Source organism: Hemicordylus capensis, chromosome 1, assembly GCF_027244095.1.
Source record: "Hemicordylus capensis ecotype Gifberg chromosome 1, rHemCap1.1.pri, whole genome shotgun sequence".
NCBI classification, from domain to species: Eukaryota; Metazoa; Chordata; class Lepidosauria; order Squamata; family Cordylidae; genus Hemicordylus; species Hemicordylus capensis.
The window spans coordinates 127,154,640-127,172,555 of record NC_069657.1 but is presented as its reverse complement, the minus strand read 5'-3'; the positions used below and the strand labels follow the sequence as shown (position 1 = coordinate 127,172,555).

General features: G+C 45.5%; 2 protein-coding genes across 2 annotated transcripts in view; one reads left to right on the top strand and one right to left on the bottom strand.

The window, feature by feature from the left end:
- Nucleotides 1–3,579: 3,579 nt before the first annotated feature.
- Nucleotides 3,580–6,354, bottom strand: CDKN1C (cyclin dependent kinase inhibitor 1C). The gene is made up of 3 exons (XM_053285225.1): nt 5,557–6,354; nt 4,892–5,018; nt 3,580–4,281 (listed from the first exon to the last, which is right to left on the bottom strand). Exons 1-2 carry the CDS (start codon nt 6,155–6,157, stop codon nt 4,897–4,899), a joined length of 723 nt encoding a protein of 240 aa, XP_053141200.1. The 5' UTR covers nt 6,158–6,354; the 3' UTR covers nt 3,580–4,281; nt 4,892–4,896.
- A 116-nt stretch (nt 6,355–6,470) lies between these two features.
- The window catches only part of SLC22A18 (solute carrier family 22 member 18), a 158,754-nt gene continuing 147,308 nt past the window's right edge, over nt 6,471–17,916 (top strand). The window contains exon 1 of the mRNA XM_053285223.1: nt 6,471–7,036. The gene's annotated coding sequence lies outside the window, so the exon portion shown is untranslated. The remainder of the gene's footprint in view (nt 7,037–17,916) is intronic.

The window sequence follows — 17,916 nt, the reverse complement described above, 5'->3', positions numbered from 1 at the left end:
TACTCTTTAAAAAAACCAAAGTCCAGGCACCAGCTTGAAACATCGCTTCAGATCCATTTTCTTCCACTGCCCTTGGCATGTATTGCTTTTGTTTGGAGTAATCGCTTAGCTTAGACTTTCCATGTTTAATTTTGTCGATGAGGAAATACTATTTCAGACATTGCAACCATCAGGGGTAAGTGAACGCATTAGATGAAATGGGGAGGGGAGTAGGGACCCTCAGATTTCAAACACAGATCTGATAAAGTCTTACTGGTTTCAGCCTGTTTTACTTACAAATACCTGATTCTAAAAACTTTAGAAGCAATCAGCCCACAGCTTTTAAGTATGCAGTACTACACAGTAATGACTTGGAAATGTCCCATTGGAATAAATAGCCACAATCTCATCCAAGTTAAGCACTTTTAACTCCTGTTGAGTTCAATGAAAGAATTAAATATTCTGTGTTTTCTCCCATTTAAATCAATGGGACATAAAAGTGCTGGACTTTACCTGAATTGTGCCAATATTTATATTTTTACTTATGAGCTTGGAGTGTAAATTCAATTGGGTGACATAGTGCACAAGGCTCCATCAGCTTAGAAATGGAGCATTTGTGCAGTTGTGCAAGAACACTCTTGCACAAGACGGCACAATTGTGCAAAAAATAGTTTATATAGGCAGTTTATAGAAACAGAAATAATGGCCCCGTATTGCACAGCTGTGTGATCTTGTGCAAGAGCACTTTTGCACAACTGCACAAATACTCTTAGACTGGCAGAGCTTTGCACAGTATGTCAGCCACTTTTAAAAGAAGATTTTAAAGACAGCTTTTTAAAAACCACACTTTTGAAAGAAATTCCATGAAATCAATGCATCTTAGTTTTAAATAACCTCCATACCTTTACATGGAAGTGTTACCTCAAAGTAAGTCCCATTAATTTTCACTGGAACTTATTTCCAAGTAAGTAGCTTAGCCTGAAGTAGTCTGGCTCTACCGGGGGATGGAGGGTGGGGGTATAAAGGCAACTTTTATTGAAGGCCAAGATTTTGAAGTTCAGGAAGATTTAAGACTGTGCCTGAGAGAAATAATTCTTCAGAGGCCTTTGGAAGCACGCACAACAGATGCAATATTTTGTAAATATATAAACTATTGTGGACAAGACCAGAAAGGCTCTCAGCTATTGTGTTAAGGATTAAGGGCTCCCTGAGTGCATTGACACAGCAGAAGAGCCACTATGGTTTATCGTGCCAATGATCCGTAAATAACGGGTCACTAAGAGATTTAATCGGCCAGTTCAAATCCTTGCAGTGGGGTGTGAGGGGTGTGCCAAAGCATGGCACACGTCAGAGAAACTGGAGGCGCCTGAGAAGGTAGCATCAGCCAAGGCCTTCTCTTCGGCAAGAGAGATGGGTATATCATGGGGCAGGGCACTGACCAGAGGTCTCTCGTTACCCCTTTTAATGTTTAATTAACAGTGAACCTCATTAATGATGGCAGGATCACAGCATGTTGATTGAAGTCAGTGGCAAAATCCTCACTCAGATAATTGGCTCAGAAACACAGTACTGTATATATGTTGCCTTTTCTTTAGATATATCAGATCCACAGTGTTTTAAGGGTACACCTTAAAGTATAAGGCAACGTCCAGCTAAGTTAAGTATTGCTAGGTCCCACTGACCTATAAGTGGTTACGTTTGCTTGGGTTTTACCTGTAATGTATAAAAAGTCCTTTCAATAATATCTATAGCACAATCCTATATGTATTTACTCAGAAATAAATCCCACTGTGTTCAATAGAGCTTATTCCTTATTAAGTGTTTAAGATTGCAGCCTTTGGGTAGATTGATACAGCCCTCTATTTCCAGCCACCACTTCCTCCCCCTCCCATAACAACCAAGTTGCCTGTATTATTTGTCACAAGAACCTGTCAGGTGCACATCATCACAGTATATGCAAAGGTGAATCATGAAGCAGAATACAGAACTGTAGAAGGTTCCAGTGACTGGTCTTTGTTTTATTTTTTAAGTGGCCTGTTCAGCATAAGCAAGGCATTAATTAGAACTTTCTTCCATGCTGACTAAATCATAACCACTTCCATAAAACTCAGTGGGATTTATTTAAGAAAATGTATATTACAAGTGTATATTACAAATGTCTTTGTAATTAAGTAGAAGATTTAGGTGACTCACAAATACATACAAAAATTGCAGTGAAACAAAACATGTAAAAGACAGACACAAATGCAGACCAACAGATAAAATCAAAGAGCATGACTAATGGGAAGTGTGCTGGAAATGGGACAGGCTGGGTGCCAAGCGGATCTTCCACCAGCAAGGACTTCCACCAGAGCAGGAGCTCTATCATGCCACTATCAGCTGAGCTTCATCAGAAGGTAGGGGAGGTACACAAGACTCGGTTCCAAGTAAAAGTGACAGAAATCTGCTGCAAGCACACACACACACACAAGCAGTGGATCTTTATTAAGAATAGAGATGAGCTTTCAAAAGGCACTACCCTGCTGCCTCTCTTCAGACACCAACATCACTTCCAGAAGGTGGTGCAAACTTTCTCCCTCCCCAAGGCAAAGGAGAAAACATCTACAAAATGATTCCAACATAAACACCAAGATCCCACCCTTTCAAGATGTGTAACAGCTAAAAGAATGCTTCAGTGCTTTCAGCCACTACCATGGTTTCAGTTTCTCTTAATAGCTGTCATGCTGTACTTTTGGCAGCTGAGCACAATTTAACATTGTGAAGAAGCTTCACATTCTGAACTACTAAAGCACACTAACCTAGAAGTCAGTGCTACTGAAATCTTATTGGAGAGGGGAAGATGAAACTGCTGGCATGGTTGCCAACTTTTTAACCAGTCTCTGTACTTTTAAATACTAGTTTGATCTGCAGTAACTTGCAGGCAATGGTGTCTTCATGCCATGAAGAACACTACTCCTACAAAGTCACAACTATAGAGGTTTGTTAAACTGAGATGTTCTATATATCAGGGTTTTCTTGTTTTTACATAGTCAATGTGCTGATGCAAACTTGCACCCTACTATACAGAAGATATGAAGAAGATATCCATAAGATATGGTTATTAGTAGCTTTGCTTAATGCAGATAACAGAATAGCCACATACAGTAAGGGTATGAAATAGAGTACAGAATAGCCACATATAGTAATGCAAAGTCCTTAAAATGTATCCAATTCAGGGCTATGTCAGTGGAACATCTGAACTGGACATGTGCCATTTGTTTCAACAAGGCTGCTTACCTTCTTTTGGCTTATGCCTGTCAAGTCATACACTCATTGCAAGGAAGATTGTCTTGAGCACACACTTTCTTTTCTTGCAGTGTAACTATCTGTATCTAAGCTTCTTCATCCCATTTGTGTAAATATGAATTTCAGATGGAAGTGCCATCAACAGACTCTCCTATCCAAAAAGGACAGTCATCCATTCCTCAGCCCCTGTACTCTCTGTAACCCAGAAACTATTATTGTTGCATAACACTTGTGGTAATGTGGAATTTAACAAGCCAAAGAAAAGGTTTGCAATCAAACCACTGAAATATAAAAAGCTACAATATCAAGGCCAACTGAACTTTGATTCCTTTTTATTTTAACATTGTGGCATAAATTTGCAATGGCAGTGGTACAGACCGGCTCAGGAACCATTGTATCAGAATTATTTTCAAGTAATATCTAAAAAGTAATTTTGATTCATAGCTACATTTTGTGAATGCAAAAAACCCTCTATAAAAATAAACTTACATTTTTGTAAATAAAAAAGCAAATATAGTGCCCTTTGGCTTAACCAAATAAGGGGAAAAAACAAAGACTACTGGGTGTCAACCAAAGTTATCCACCTTTTTGACATAAATAGAAAATATAAGTTAGTATAACTCTTAAGTTGTTTTTTTTTTACAAATATACATTTTTTGCACTGAGAAATCAGCAGAGATTAAACATTTATATAAATGACTTTAAAGCTTTTACACTTTTGGCCAGTGTACTCACATTAGGCATAATACATTTTTTATATAAAACGTAATACATTGCACAGTTGTAAATTAACACTGCTCCGTCAGGTGGCTTGTAGTCAGAGCCACTTTTGCTACATGGAGGTACAAGCAGTTCCTTCTTGGGCACAAGTGGAAGAGGAGGAACAGAGGACGCTGCTCTTCTGTCCCCAACTCAGGTCTCTCTGCCAGTCCCTTTAAGGTGTGGAGAGGGAGGGCCTCAAGCTCTGCGCTCCCAAGAAGCCAAGGCAACGTCACTTCAGTGTTCTAGTGCAAAAGTCTGCAAGGTAAGAACACCACCGCGTCAGTAAACCTGCACACAAGAGAAGAGAACGCCCCCTTTGCAGACACTGCAGCTGTAAGGAGCGCCACAAGACAAGGGCTCCGCTTCTCCTGGACTCCCCCTCCCACACCAGCCGATGAGTCAGCAAAGCCGTGAAGCCCGGGGAGGGTGGGGGTGGGGAAGGGATGGTCTTGTGCCTGTACACTACGCAATACCTGGCCGTCAGGAAGTCGCTCCAGTTCGAGAATGGGGCGAGGGGGAGGGGAAACTGGACACAAGACGCGCGCAGAGTGCCCAAGTTAGGATACTTCTCTCGCAAGTCTCAGCTAGTTCTTCTGTCTTTTAGGCAATAGGCTCCATTCCTGTCCAATCCCTGCCGGTTTTGCAAGCGGCCCTACCCTGTTGCTCTGGTTCTAAGAATTGCACAGTACCATACACCCCTGAACGCCAATTGCTGCCTTTAACCCCCTTGCCCGCGTTCCCTATTACCCCAGATCATACGTTTCACGTGGCCCAGCCCCAGATGAGGATAGCAGTCCAAGGAGATCATGCAAGCAACCCGCCTGAAAAGGGCGTTACTTCACGCTAGTTCACACTCACGTCTCACCTCGTTCATCGGAGCCTTTTCCGGGGTGTCTGCTCAGTGGGAACAGCGGCGACCGAAGCTGGCAACGCGCTCGGATGATCCCCAGCCAGTTTTGAGTCTACGACTCTTTTCCGCTTGGCGAAGAAATCTAGGGATCAGACCCAAGAAGAAAGGGAGGGGGAGGAGGTGATTTAGTTTAGAGTCACTCGAGCCAAAAGTCTCTAGTCGGAGAGAGGCACACCCCATCGCGGCCGCAACCGGCAGAAAAACAATCTCGCTCGCTGCGCACCAGGGACCCGCCCTGCTTGGCCGCTCGCACGGCAGCCGCCGCCACCGCCGAGCCCTGCCTCTTGGCGCCCCCTGTCCGCCAGCGAGGAGGCCTGCCGCGGCTGGAGTTTGTTTACGTCGCAAAAAGGCAGCAACGAAGGGCTCGCCCGCAGAGCGCGAGGTGCTGCGTAAGCACTTTCCTTCCCAGCCCAGCCAGGCCCCTGGGACCCGCGCGGAATCTTAAACAGAGCTAGCGCCTTCGGGCGACATGAAGATAGCCACTCTAGCATGCAGGAGACTGGGGAAGGGGAAGGGGAGCCCCCCCACACACACCCCGAAAGAAGCGGGAGGAGCAGGGCTCGAGTAGGCTCAGGCTAGGCACTCGTGTCCGGCTGCAAACCCGTGCCTGCGGCTCTTACCTGTGATGTGAGCGACGCCTCCTGACGCTGCCCGCTTCAGAGCCACAGCCGCACACGGTACAGGTTTGATTATAATCCCTGAGTAGTTGTTGAGCTGATCGGTTCTGTTCTCCTGGTTGAGGCGCTCCTCCTCGCCCCCCGACATAGTGCTTTCCAAAGCGACCGTCTTGCCCTGAGGGCTAAGCGGGGAGGGGGGAGAAGATCCGTCCGTTGCCTGGAGACAGTCTCTGGGGTCTATAGCGGGAGGCACGTCCGCGCTCCCAAGCGGAGGCTTGGATCGGATCACAAGCACCGGGAAGCGGCACCTCCCAACCTGTAGCGTTTCCCGATAGAAAGCAGGCACGGAGTCGCCCTCCACCTCTTCCCACTGCAGCCTGCCCGGGCCAGCCAGCGGCGTCTCGGTCTGGAAGTTGTAGTCCCAGCGCTTCTGGTCGTCCTCGCAGATCTCCCGCAACTTGCTCTTCAGCTCCCGGTTGAGCTCGTCGTGGTCCACGGGGCCAAAGAGATTCCTGCAGACCCCGGTGCGAGCGTGCAGGGGGAAAGTCCGGCGCGCCGCAAGGCGCTCTAGAGCCGAGGCGCTGGAGAGGTGCACGTTGGACATGGTGGCGGGGTGGGAGTAGCAGGGAGCGGACAGGTTCCGTCGCCCGGGAGGCAGAGCAAAGGAGCGGCTCCGGGCGCGCTGGCAAGTCCCAAGCACAGCAGAGACGGGCTGGGATTGCGTTGCCCTTCGCGGGAGAGCAACCTGCCCGAGCTCACGCGCTCTCACCCACCCACCCTGCCAGCCTAGCTCCGCTTCTAACAGCCTGCGTGGGACTGCCTCCCTTTTTAAAGCCCTCACAGAGTGAGTTCGAGCAAAACATCGATTAGCATAATACTATTTCTCTGCAATAACACTCTTGCCATTGGTAGACGCTCCATTCTACCCAGGGCGTTGTGCCGCCTACTCACGGTCCTTATTGGCTGAAGAGCCCAGTGTGGCCAGGCGCCAAAAGTGCCCAAGTTCCTGCCATTGGATAGCGTGGCTTGTCTGTCACCGCTGTGTTCTGAGGGAAAGAGGGGAAAAGAAGGCGGTGGCGGCTATCTTGCGATTTGAAGAGATGGTCGAGTAACATGACACCAGCCCACGTAGAGTTTCTGCTCTCTTTGTTTGCAGTCGGCGGCGGCTGCTTCTCTGCGATTGCATTTTTGATGTGGTCGTTGCATTTTTAACACTTAGGGGAAACTAGTTCAAACACACAACAGGATTTCCCCCCCTCTTTGGCAGCGTAAAATAACTTTCCACCTAGCATTTGGACAGCTGAAAAGTGAAATTGCAAATGGCTTTGTATAGAAAGCAAATCTTTTACACTGGGGCCCTGGACGAAGGGGGACTTTTAAGAATTTTAGGAAGAGAGAAAATTCGGATTTTCAAAAGACGGTGAATGGATCTCCTCAGAGTGCGTGCAGCATCCTGGAAGCAAGAGGATAAATTGCTCGATAGGTATTGAATTTCAGCAGGGACACGTACGGGTCGGAAACCACAGCATTTTGCCCCCTTTCATTAAAAGAAGCCCACATAATACAGTCTAGGTTCTAATCTTACTATATTGAGTTGCCGAAGATTAACTGACTCGTGCATCACATTTTTGCAGGTCATTGCAAACGTTGCCATATGTGGTTATGGGGCAGAAGTGGAATTTTTTATGGCTCTCTCCTATGAAGTTTGGGGTGCCCTTCTGGAGTTTAATGCCGGGCTTGGAACATAATCACAGTGAGGTTTCTTTCTTTCCCTCCCTCCCGGCAAGGAGAGAGGGAGAGATAGAGCAGTTGACACTTGAGAGTATTCAAGCTCCACAAATCCCAGTGATCCTACTTTTCGTATGGATCTGGAACTTTTGGAGAGAGGTTGTTTGTTTGTTTGTTTGTTTGTTTTTTGGCTGCATACAGTTTAGTATTTATCACCTTGCTTGGTGTCTGTAAAGTTAATTTGCTGTAGGGAAACTTGCTTTACACACAAATTAGGAGGCAGTGGTGCATGCTATCCCTTCATTGTTGATTACTTGGCTCATTGTTCTCTGTGGTTTCAGACAATGCTTCTGCTTTCAGGACAGTTCCAATTAGCTAGATCACAGAGATCCACAAACAGTGACTTCAACTGCAGCAGCAAAAGTGGCGTCTTGTGCTGTGCACTGTCTAGATCCACTTCTCATTAACAGTCCCTATCAACAGGGCAAGGTTTTGCTTGTCTTCCATTGTAATGTGCAAATTGGCCTTACTTAATGTGTTGTTGTATCATGGGTTTTACCAATAGGAACCTACCTCATCAGATGCATCTGGTAAAGTAGGCTCTTACCACTGAAATCTCATGCCATAAGAGATGTGTTAATATCTAAAGTGCCCTCCAAATCTTTATTAGGAATCTTTCCTTAAACATACTTCTGCTTAGAGTTGGCCATTAATATCTTTTGAAGAAAGGCTCCTTTGCTTTCAATTTAAATAGCTTTCATGGAGTTGCTCCTCCTTCCTGGGAATGGTAGGAGAGGGATGAGAAATCAGTCTGTCAGCACAAAGATCTCTTTAAAAGGAATAGAATTGGTTTTACATGCAAAAGTAAAATTATCTGAAATAACTTAAGGTGCCACCATCTAAGAGAATAATCTGGACTCCTTATATAAGTTGGAATTAGAGTAGCATTTAGGACAAATGTCATTACACTTTGCCTGATGGGTGTTTTTCATTGAAATGAAACTTCCATGAGGACCATATGGTGACTTGCAAGATGGCCTGCAGGCCAGAAAGATGCCGTTCAGTGAGCAGTTCATAAAAAGGCGATCATGGTTCATTGGCACTGACAATACACCTCATTAGGCAAGACATAAACCACTGTTGGAGGGAGTTTTGATGGGGCAGAAAGAAGAAAGGTCAGTCATCCAACCAGACCTTCAAGGAAAAGCAGGTGATGAAATATTAATTCCTTTGATTTAACAACCTATCAGATCTTGTCCACAAAGAAGATGATGGGCCTAAAGCCAATCCAGCTTCAGAGAGCAAATGATCATGGTACACACTACATAGCTATCCTTTTAACAATTGGTCCTCTGCCAAAAGAAGGCAGAATTCATTTTCTTTCCAAGGCTTGGTAATGATTAACCAAAAGAAGTATAAACCCACAAGCTAAGCTTTGTTCACTTCATCATTTACCTTGGTCCATGGCGAGCACTCCTATTCTATAGATATGTGTACCTGCATCCGGGAACAGATAACACCTGGGCAAAGAAAGTGGGACCAGTTAAATAATCTTGGCTGCATGTAAGGTGTAATTCTTGTGAAACAGTTTATTTAAATATGTCTGGCAAACAGGATTGTGCTGACAAGCTGACTCTATACATGACTTGAATGGATGGCACATAGATGAATTGCTCCCAGTATCACTCCCATTGCATCCTGTCAATGTCTAACATCGTGACTAATACAGCACTAGTACAATGGGGAAAGCATTGGTGTCACACCAGTGCTTCTGAAGAGCTCCAGACTAATCCTACACTAGTGCTAGTAGTGTGTGTGTGTGTGTGTGTGTGTGTGTGTGTGTGTGTGTGTGTAGGATTTCGACCATCTCCCCTTCTCCCAAAGGCACTCTGTCACCTGAAAATATGTCTCTGAGGGCTGTGTGACCCTCAGGCACATATATTTGGATGACACAGAACACTTCCTGGGGAAGGGGAGGTTGAACTTATCAGAAGCACCGATGCTGCCTGATTCATCAGGATGTCAGCCATTTTCCTCTCTCAGACAGCACTTTTGCTTGATGCTGCTATACTGCATCTGAGGATGTTAAGATTGTGCTCTGTGAGGTCAGTAATGCCATTTTCTGTTGTCTTTTGGAAAACAAACTGTTCAGTAGTAGCAATTGTTCTTTTTAAGAACTGTCCAGAAAGAGTGGCACAAATACGCTGTGTTTGAACTCAAGAACATGTACTGTATTCCAAAAGACATTTCCTGCTCATGATCTGTTCATAACAATTAATGGCCTACCTTTGGGCCGGTGGCAACCAGAAAGAGATATGTTGTTCTGTGGCTCAGATCTGTGCTGCCAGAGTCACCCCCAGACCTTGGGGCCCCAGTCTGTGGCCTCCAAGGTCCAGGGGGACCTCCAAAGGCCCAGAGTACCCTCCTGCCCCCCCCACCCTGTGCCCACCTCACTGCTGTCCCACAGCACCAAATCACAGCACCAAAAACGTCAGTAATTCTAGCCACCATGTGCGCAGCCAGGGGGTGGGGGCAGTGGGCAGAGCAGGAGTGGCCACTGCCCCTGACCACTCAGCCCAGCAGCCCTTGAGAACGGCAAGGTGCTCAAGCATGCCTGCACAGTTAGATTAGAGTGTTGCAAGCCCATGATGTCTTGGGCTTGCGACACTCTAGTCCAACTGCGCAGGCGCACTGGAATGCCTCACAGTTCTAAAGGGCCGCTGGGCCAAATGGTCAGGCCATTGAAGTTTTTGGCAGCAGCAGCAGCATGCTTCTTGGTAGCATTTTTGTTAAACCGGCGGCGGGGGGGGGCGCTCCAAAGCCCTTCAGGTCTGGGCACCAAAATTACCTAGGTGTGCCCCTGCATGCTGCTGAAGACACCAGAACTAGAGTGGCTGCTAGCCAGAATGTTGAAATTAATCCAATTTGGGAGGTCATAGAATAGAACAACTAAAACTTGTCATTAGAGTGTTCACCTTATGTATAAATTCTCTCCCTCTTCAGCGTTGCCAGATGTGGACTTTTACCCTGGATTTGCAACTATTTAAATCCCTCTGCAAGCAACTGTCTCTGTACTAGGTGCTTTCACTATTGTCCACTAACTGTGCTTCTGTACTGCCGGTGTTTCAACATCGCAGTCCCTGCGCTGTCAGCAAGATGCTGTTCACGTTTCCGATGCCTTCTTTCAGATTTTATCTTTGCATTTTAGTCTGTTGCTGGAAAATTGCTGTATTTTCCCGTTGTAGGAGGGTTGTGCAAGCTATTTACATTTTCAAAACGATCCTGCCAAGCCAAAGCATTTTACTGCTGAACAGCCTGTAATCTGTCAGGTGCCCTGGAGAGGGTTTCCAGAGTTCCAGCCATCCTGCTGCAAGCACTGAGTGGCTCAAATCACTCAGTGACTGCTACCCATGAGTAGGTCCATTGGAAACAATGGGCTTACTCATGTGTAACATTTGCTGTGTGGCAGCAGGAGACGCTCATTTGTATGCTGCTGCTGTGCTGGCAATTCTCATCCAACACCCCCCCCCCCCCGGCCGCAAGTGGTTTTTTCAGCAGACTGCCTCCTCCTTGTTTTCTCAGTGACTCATTGTGACTGGCCCAGTGGTCCCAAGGAAGGACACCAGTTCCACACTAGAAGGCTAGTGTGGAACTGTGGAGAAGGGGTACATTCCCCCTCCCCCCGTAAATGAAATTAAATAGCACCATTTGCCCCAATGGATTCTGTGATCCAGCGGTTACTGGTGTATGAAAGCTGTGGAAAGGGTTCTGTGGTGGTGTCCTTCCCCTTGAAAATGAAAAGAAAATGCACCATTTTCCCCATGGAAAGGCTGGTGTTTGAACTGTGTGGGAAAAGGCTGTGTGAGTTGTATTTATTCTCAAATTATCCTGTTTTTAGCAAATCATGCATATATTATACAAATTGGCATATGTAAATTCTATGCATTTTTAAAATACGAAGTGGAGACTTTTAAGAGACTTTTTTTGGTGAACAGCACCAACTATTTCCACTTTTTTGGTGACTGTTTTCAACTATTTTCACCACCTGGAACTGCAGCCTTACTCCTCAGCTCAGGTTGTTTCGGGAAAGAGTTTTCTAACAACCACCAAACTTTATTTCACATGGTTCATGAGACTAGCTTTGCATCACAGGAGAGATTCAGTGAGAGAGGAGCCAGAGCTAAGCTGAAAGGCGCCAGGGGCATAACTATCATAGGGTAAGGGGAGACAGTTGTCTGGGGACCCACTGCCTTGGGGGGGGCAGTCACATGACTGACCCCCCCCAGCTGCGCACCCGCCCGGGCTTCCTTCAGTTGTATTCATCCTCCAAAATTGATGTGAGTGTTAAGACCTGGAGCTACCAGAACAGCATGTCTTTCTCTAGTACCATTAAATGACTTGCAGTGTCCACAATTTACAAAACCTTTAAAAAAATAATTTAGGATGGTGTTCTATTGTGGCACATAGGGGTGTCTCTGTGTGTGTGTGTGTGTGTGTGTGTGTGTGTGTGTGTGTGTGTGTGTACGTACACACTGTTTGTTACCACTATTCAGCCTCATGTAAGATTTCTTTACTTCATGAGCTGAGCTTCAGTGAGGGGGGCACATTTTAAAATCTTGTCTCTGGGCCCACTCCAACCTTGCTACGTCCCTGAAAGGCTCAGAGAGTCAAAGCAGGAGAGAGAGAGAGAGAGAGAGAGAGAGAGAGAGAGAGAGAGAGAGAGAGAGAGAGAGCGAGCATCTGTCCAGCTAAGGAGGCAGAGCTGTGCCTTCTTATTTACTTGGGTTGTTGAAATCAATTGTTGGATATTTCCACTCTCCTGCTCCCTGTCCCCCTCCCCACCCCTTGCAGCTTACTCAGTTGTCCTTAACTTGTGGGGCAGGAGGGAAGATGGCTTGGAATATGTTGGCGTCAGGCATCAGGGCTGTCCTTAGGGCATGGCAAGCAGAGCGACTGCCCTGGGCCCTGCTCTTTTAAACTCCATTAGAATTAACTGGAAGGAGGCCTCACACTGGCTGATTTGCCCAGGGCCTCGCACCCTGCCAGGGCTCTTAAAGGATAGCCCTGTCAGGTATAGCCCTCCCCATCCTCTTCTCCTTCCCCTCAGTGCAATCCTAGCAGGCATGTTTACTTGGGGAAACAGCCCTATAGCCATTCATTTAGATCCTCCATTTAGATCCTGCTCTTCCTCCAAGGAGCCCAGAGCAGATACATGCTTATCTTTATTCTCACAAGAACCCTGGGAGGTATGTAACACTGAGAGATTAGTGGCTTGCCCAGAGACAACCTCTGAGTTTCCTGTCAGAAAGAGGATTTGAACTTGGGTCTCCCCAGTCCTACTCCAGTACTCTAAGCATTATACCACACTGACTTTCTGAGCTGCGAATTTAACACTCTTTGACATCTTCAATTCCAGAGCTTTTTGTAATGTTCTGCCTATTTATTTAATTCTAGGGGAAAATTATTGTTAAACTACCTAAGAAAAAATGTAAAAAGTAGCATGGCTTATTAGATTTGTTCTGATAGGTTTGAGATGGCTCTTAGTAGTTTGTATGCACTTATGCAAATGGTCCTGTAAAAGTCTCAAAGTGGTTTACATTGCAAAAGGTATAAGTACATGATCCTCTGTTCCAAAGGAGTTTAAAGTCTTAAAACAAACTCACTCGTTCATTCACACTATTTACACAGTATTATTCATTTATTTATTTACAGTATGTCATCAGTCAATATGTTTCTGTAATAATACGAAATGTTAAGGAGGTCCTGTATATGCTTATTCGCTCCCACACCCCACTAGTAGGGATGGCTCTGCAGCTTCTGCTCTCTGCCACTCCCCCTGATGCAACTCCAGAACCCTTCCTTAGCTTGTGTAAATGGAGACAAGCCTCATCTGATGCCTGGCATCTTCCACAGTACATTTTGTCCATCATCATCATCATCATCATCATCATCATCATCGTGTGCTGAGTTGTAACCTCATTGTCTTGAACTTGGTGCTTGTGAGTTGTCACTTCCAGTGTGCCGACATGCTCTTTGATTCTAGTGTCTGGAGCCATTCCTGACATCAGCAGAATGCTATGGCCCCTGATATTGTGTTGGCACAACTGTACTGTTAACATTCATTTGCCAGTGCCGTCACTCCTGTGACCAAACATTTAACAGAGCTTTCCTCCATAATCAGCTTTCTGGTAGCAAATGAAACAAGGCAATTATTAATGACTTAACAATGAAGGCATTAATTTAACTTTACTCTTAATGCCAAAACACAGGCCACAACATTTGGATCTAGGAGCCCGCCCAAAAAGTTAGGAGCCAGACTCATTTTTCAGCCTTCAGGATTCCAGATGTCTAGTTTAAACAGAGATGACATTCTTTTCCGTCCTCCTCCACAGTTTTATGTGTGTCCATAATTTTCATTCATTCATTCATAGTATTATGTGGTCCTGCATGGAGGGTCATACTCAGAAGGCGGTGCTGGAGGACTCCTGCTCCACCTTCTGCCCTTTAGCCTATAGGGTGCCACAGGGATCCATTCTGGGATCCATATCCTGTTTACCATCTACATGAAACCACGGGGAGAGGTCACCCATAGGTATGGACGGTGGTGTCATCAGTGTGCAGATGAGACCCAGCTCTATCAATTAAGTGAGCAGATAGCAGGGAGGCAGTGGATGTTCCGTATGAGGGTTTGGAGACCGTTCTGGGCTGGATGGGGGCAAACAAGCTGGAATTTAATCCAAAGCTCTGGGTTGGTAAAACTGATTATATGAGTAGCAAGGTAAATCTGATCTTGGATGCAGTCACATTTTCCCTGAAAGACAAAGTACATAGCTCAGGGGTGCTTCTGGATCCAACACTGACCTTGGAAGTGCAGGTGGTGGTGGTGTGCACAAGTACCTTTTAGCAGCTATATCTAATACACTAGCTGTGATCCTGCTTGGAGAAGTCAGACCTCACCTCAGTCACTCATGCTTTGGTGACACCCAGATGGGAGTACTGCAATGCACTCTACATGAGGCTGCTCTTGAAGATGATTTGGAATCTTCAGCTAATCCAGAAGGCAGCTGCAAGAATGTTCATGGGTGCAAGCCGCTTCACGAGTATTACATCCATCCTGCAGCAGCTTCACTGGTTACCAGTCCACTTCTGGGCTAGATTCAAAGTGTTGGTCTTGACCTTTAAAGCCCTACACAACTTGGGGCCAGGGTATTTGTCGAACCAATTTGCCCATATGAACATGCCAAGGCCCTCTGTTCAGCTTCTCAGGCCCTGCTCATTGCCCTGCTACTAATGAAGATCTGGTTGGTGAGGACTAGACAGGGTCTTTCCGGTTGTGGCCCCTCAGCTTTGGAATGCCCTCCCAAAAAAGCTTTACCATGTTCCCTCCCTCATCTTTTTTTTTTTTAAATTAAAGATACCTTTTCAGAGAGACTTTAATTATCTTATTTGTGGCTTTTATCTGGTAGCTTCCTTAATTTTTAGGTTTTATAACTTTTAATTTGAAACTTTAAAAATCTGTAATTTTTAAATGTGATTTTAGCCTGGTCTTTTAACCTTTACTTGCTGCTCATCCCCAGAAATGCCCTCCGCTCTAAGGAGAGGGTGGACTTGCTACTCACCATCAATACCCTCTGCTCCATGAGGAGCAGACTCCCCACCTTGTTTGCTCCCTCCTCCTGCTGCTTATATCCATCCATCACCTACCTGCCCCAAGCAGTGGATGAACATGAGCAGGTGGAGGGAGTAAGTTCCTCTCTCTTTGCTTGCTACCTCCTGCTCACATCTGTCCATCACCTTGTTCAAGAGCCACACTTGAATTTCCAGGCTTATGGTGAGCTGGTGCCTGGGATTTCTTGAGCCCTGTCTTAACATTAATTTCCAGCAAATGCATCTCAATGTTTCTGGTTTCCTTTCAAGGCTTAGTAGAGATGGCAGAATGAATCAACATGCATACTGCTGCCAGCTTGTTGATATTTATGGAAAACAAGGAAAGATGATGCAATATTTTCACATGGTTGAGCCATCTGAAAAGTTCAGTGTTAATATTGTTTCAGTCTTCCTTTTACCATAAAATCTTGTCAGATCCTCAGAACTAATTGGGGATTGGAAAACAGTGCTCTTTGTTGATGGATATGAAATACAGCAATCGAAGAAACCCCTTTCAACTCTTCAGAACAAACTGTGCCTCCCTCCTACAACTATCTCTCATTGTTCTTTTTAACTCTTACTCCTTCCAGACTCTCCCACACGTTAAACCATCTTCACCTATTTGTTCTTCTTGTTCCTTATACTTGGAGGTCCTTTCACTCCCGACAGAAGACTCAGAACCTCTTGGAATTGGATCTCTCCTTAAAACCAATCAGTTATGATAGATTCCAGTAATAATATTTTTTGAAAACGTCGGGCGCGCACAACTGGGGCCAGGTCCATGGGAACCCTCAGACATGGGCGTGCCAGTGACCCCTGCAAGGGAGGATTGCCATGGGGAGTGGATGGAATTGGTGCGGCTATCCCAGATGACTTTGGTGTCTCCAGAGATTCCACCGCAGGTGGGATCCCTCTTCCTTCATGGGCAGGCTCCTCTTCCACCCCAGAAAGAAATACAGCAGTTGCAACAGCATATCTTTCAAGCTGCTGCTGCTGCCGCCATAGTCTCCCCATTCATTGATGAGGAGGGAAGATGGGGTGCCACTGAGGGACTTGGCAGCAGTGGCTCCTGCTCTGTCTCTTTCCTCACAGAGGTGCAGGTGTCATCACAAGGGTGTCTAGGTGGAAGCCCATTGGCCAATGGGGAGGAAGGAGAACACAGCAATGGCATGCCTTCTCCCACCGCTGCTTTCTCCCAGCACCCCCCCACACACACACCTTTTGTTCCCATTTGTGGGTGGAGAAGGTGCTGGGAGAAGGCTGTAGTGACAGTGCTAAGGCCTTCTCCCAACACCCTTCATAAGGAGTTAGCCATGGGCCCTTTGATAACCTTGGCCTGGTATCCAGTCTGGTTGGAGCTGGTCATGCATACAACTCAGCAGCCCTTAGCCCTCTCGCTAAGGGCAGAGGGAGCTTCTTTTGCATCTGTAGTCCTCAGGCAACTGACAATTGGAACAGCGGGTTCTTCTGGGTAGGAAAGGGAAAGTCAATTTCCTGCAGCTGCTCTTTTCCTAGCCCATGATTGGGGCAATATTTTGTCTAGAAGGGTATTCTGATGTACATAATTTCATTAGATTTGCTTACTTTTCCAGTTTTATATTCCATTAGGGAGAAAAATATTTTAATGTAGCACTTGAAAGGTGTAACAGCATGATATTCTGGGGCTCTTATAAAAATTCTTCACATGCTGTAACTATGATTTTATTATTTTCTCTGTGAGATCAGGACCTTGTTCTAAATGTGGTATGTATCACAGAGTATAGAAAGGGACTGTGCTAAACAAAACCATTATTTAAAAATACAAAATAAACTAACAAAAGAGAAAACTGGGGAAGAAATAAATGGTGACTCTAATTGCTCAAGTGCTTAATGAGAATTAACAACATTGTACAACATTGGCCATAAACACTGATACAATGTAATTTTATAAAAGTGACAGCCTCTATGAATTGTGGCAAATGGTGACTAAATTCCAGACTTCCAACCTAATATCCTACCTTCTAAAGTGGACCAATATGGCACTGGACTGTGCTGCTAGTTCCATGTGGAATCATGGAATCAAGCCCTAATCATGATGACTGAGCTTTAGCTACCTCCCTTTGAGCTGTGTTAGCATTCAAAATCTCTAACATTGCCTTCACACATCATAACATTTGCTCTTCACACATCATAACATTGGCCCAACATCAAGGGTCATTGGGATAAAATTCGATGACATAAAAATGCCTCAGGGGATGGAGCCACTCTGGGAAGAGCAGAAGGTTTCAAATTCCCTCCCTGGCTTCTCCAAGATAGGGCTGAGAGAGATTCCTGCCTGCAACCTTGGAGAAGCTGCTGCCAATCTGTGAAGACAATACTGAGCTAGATAGACCAAGGGTCGGATTCAGTACAGTATATGGCAGCTTCCTATGTGTTAAACTTGATAAGCTCAATGGAAGAAGACCCAGGAGGACTCCACTGTTGAAAGAAAAGCATAAAAAAGCCAGACTGGAATTTGCTAAAATGCATATTGACAAGCCATAATGCTTCTGGGAGAATGTCCTTTGGTCAGATGAGACAAAACTGGAGCTTTTTGGCAAGTTACATCTGCTCTATGTCCACAGACAAAAAAAAATGAAGCTTTCAAAGAAAAGAACACCTACTGTGAAACATGGAGGAGGCTCGGTTATGTTTTGGGGCTGCTTTGCTGCATCTGGCATGGGATGCCTTGAGTCTGTGCAGGGAACAATGGGATCTCAAGGCTATCAAGACAATCTGGAGCAAAACGTACTGCCTAGTGTCAGAAAGCTCTGGCTCAGTCACAGGTCCTGGATCCTCCAACAGGATAATGACCCAAACACACAGCTAAAAGAACCCAAGAATGGCTAAGGACAAAACATTGGACTATTCCGAAGTGGCCTTCTATGAGCCCTGATTTGAATTCTATCAAACATCTGTGGAAAGAACTGAAACATGCAGTCTGGAGAAGGCACCCTTCAAACCTGACAC

Bases quoted from the DNA above. Each gene is read 5' to 3' on its own strand.
- CDKN1C (XM_053285225.1), bottom strand. From the start codon at position 6,157: ATGTCCAACGTGCACCTCTCCAGCGCCTCGGCTCTAGAGCGCCTTGCG. The intron at 5,019-5,556 runs GTAAGAGCCGCA...TCTGATCCCTAG, and splicing joins AGGCGTCGCTCACATCACAG to ATTTCTTCGCCAAGCGGAAA.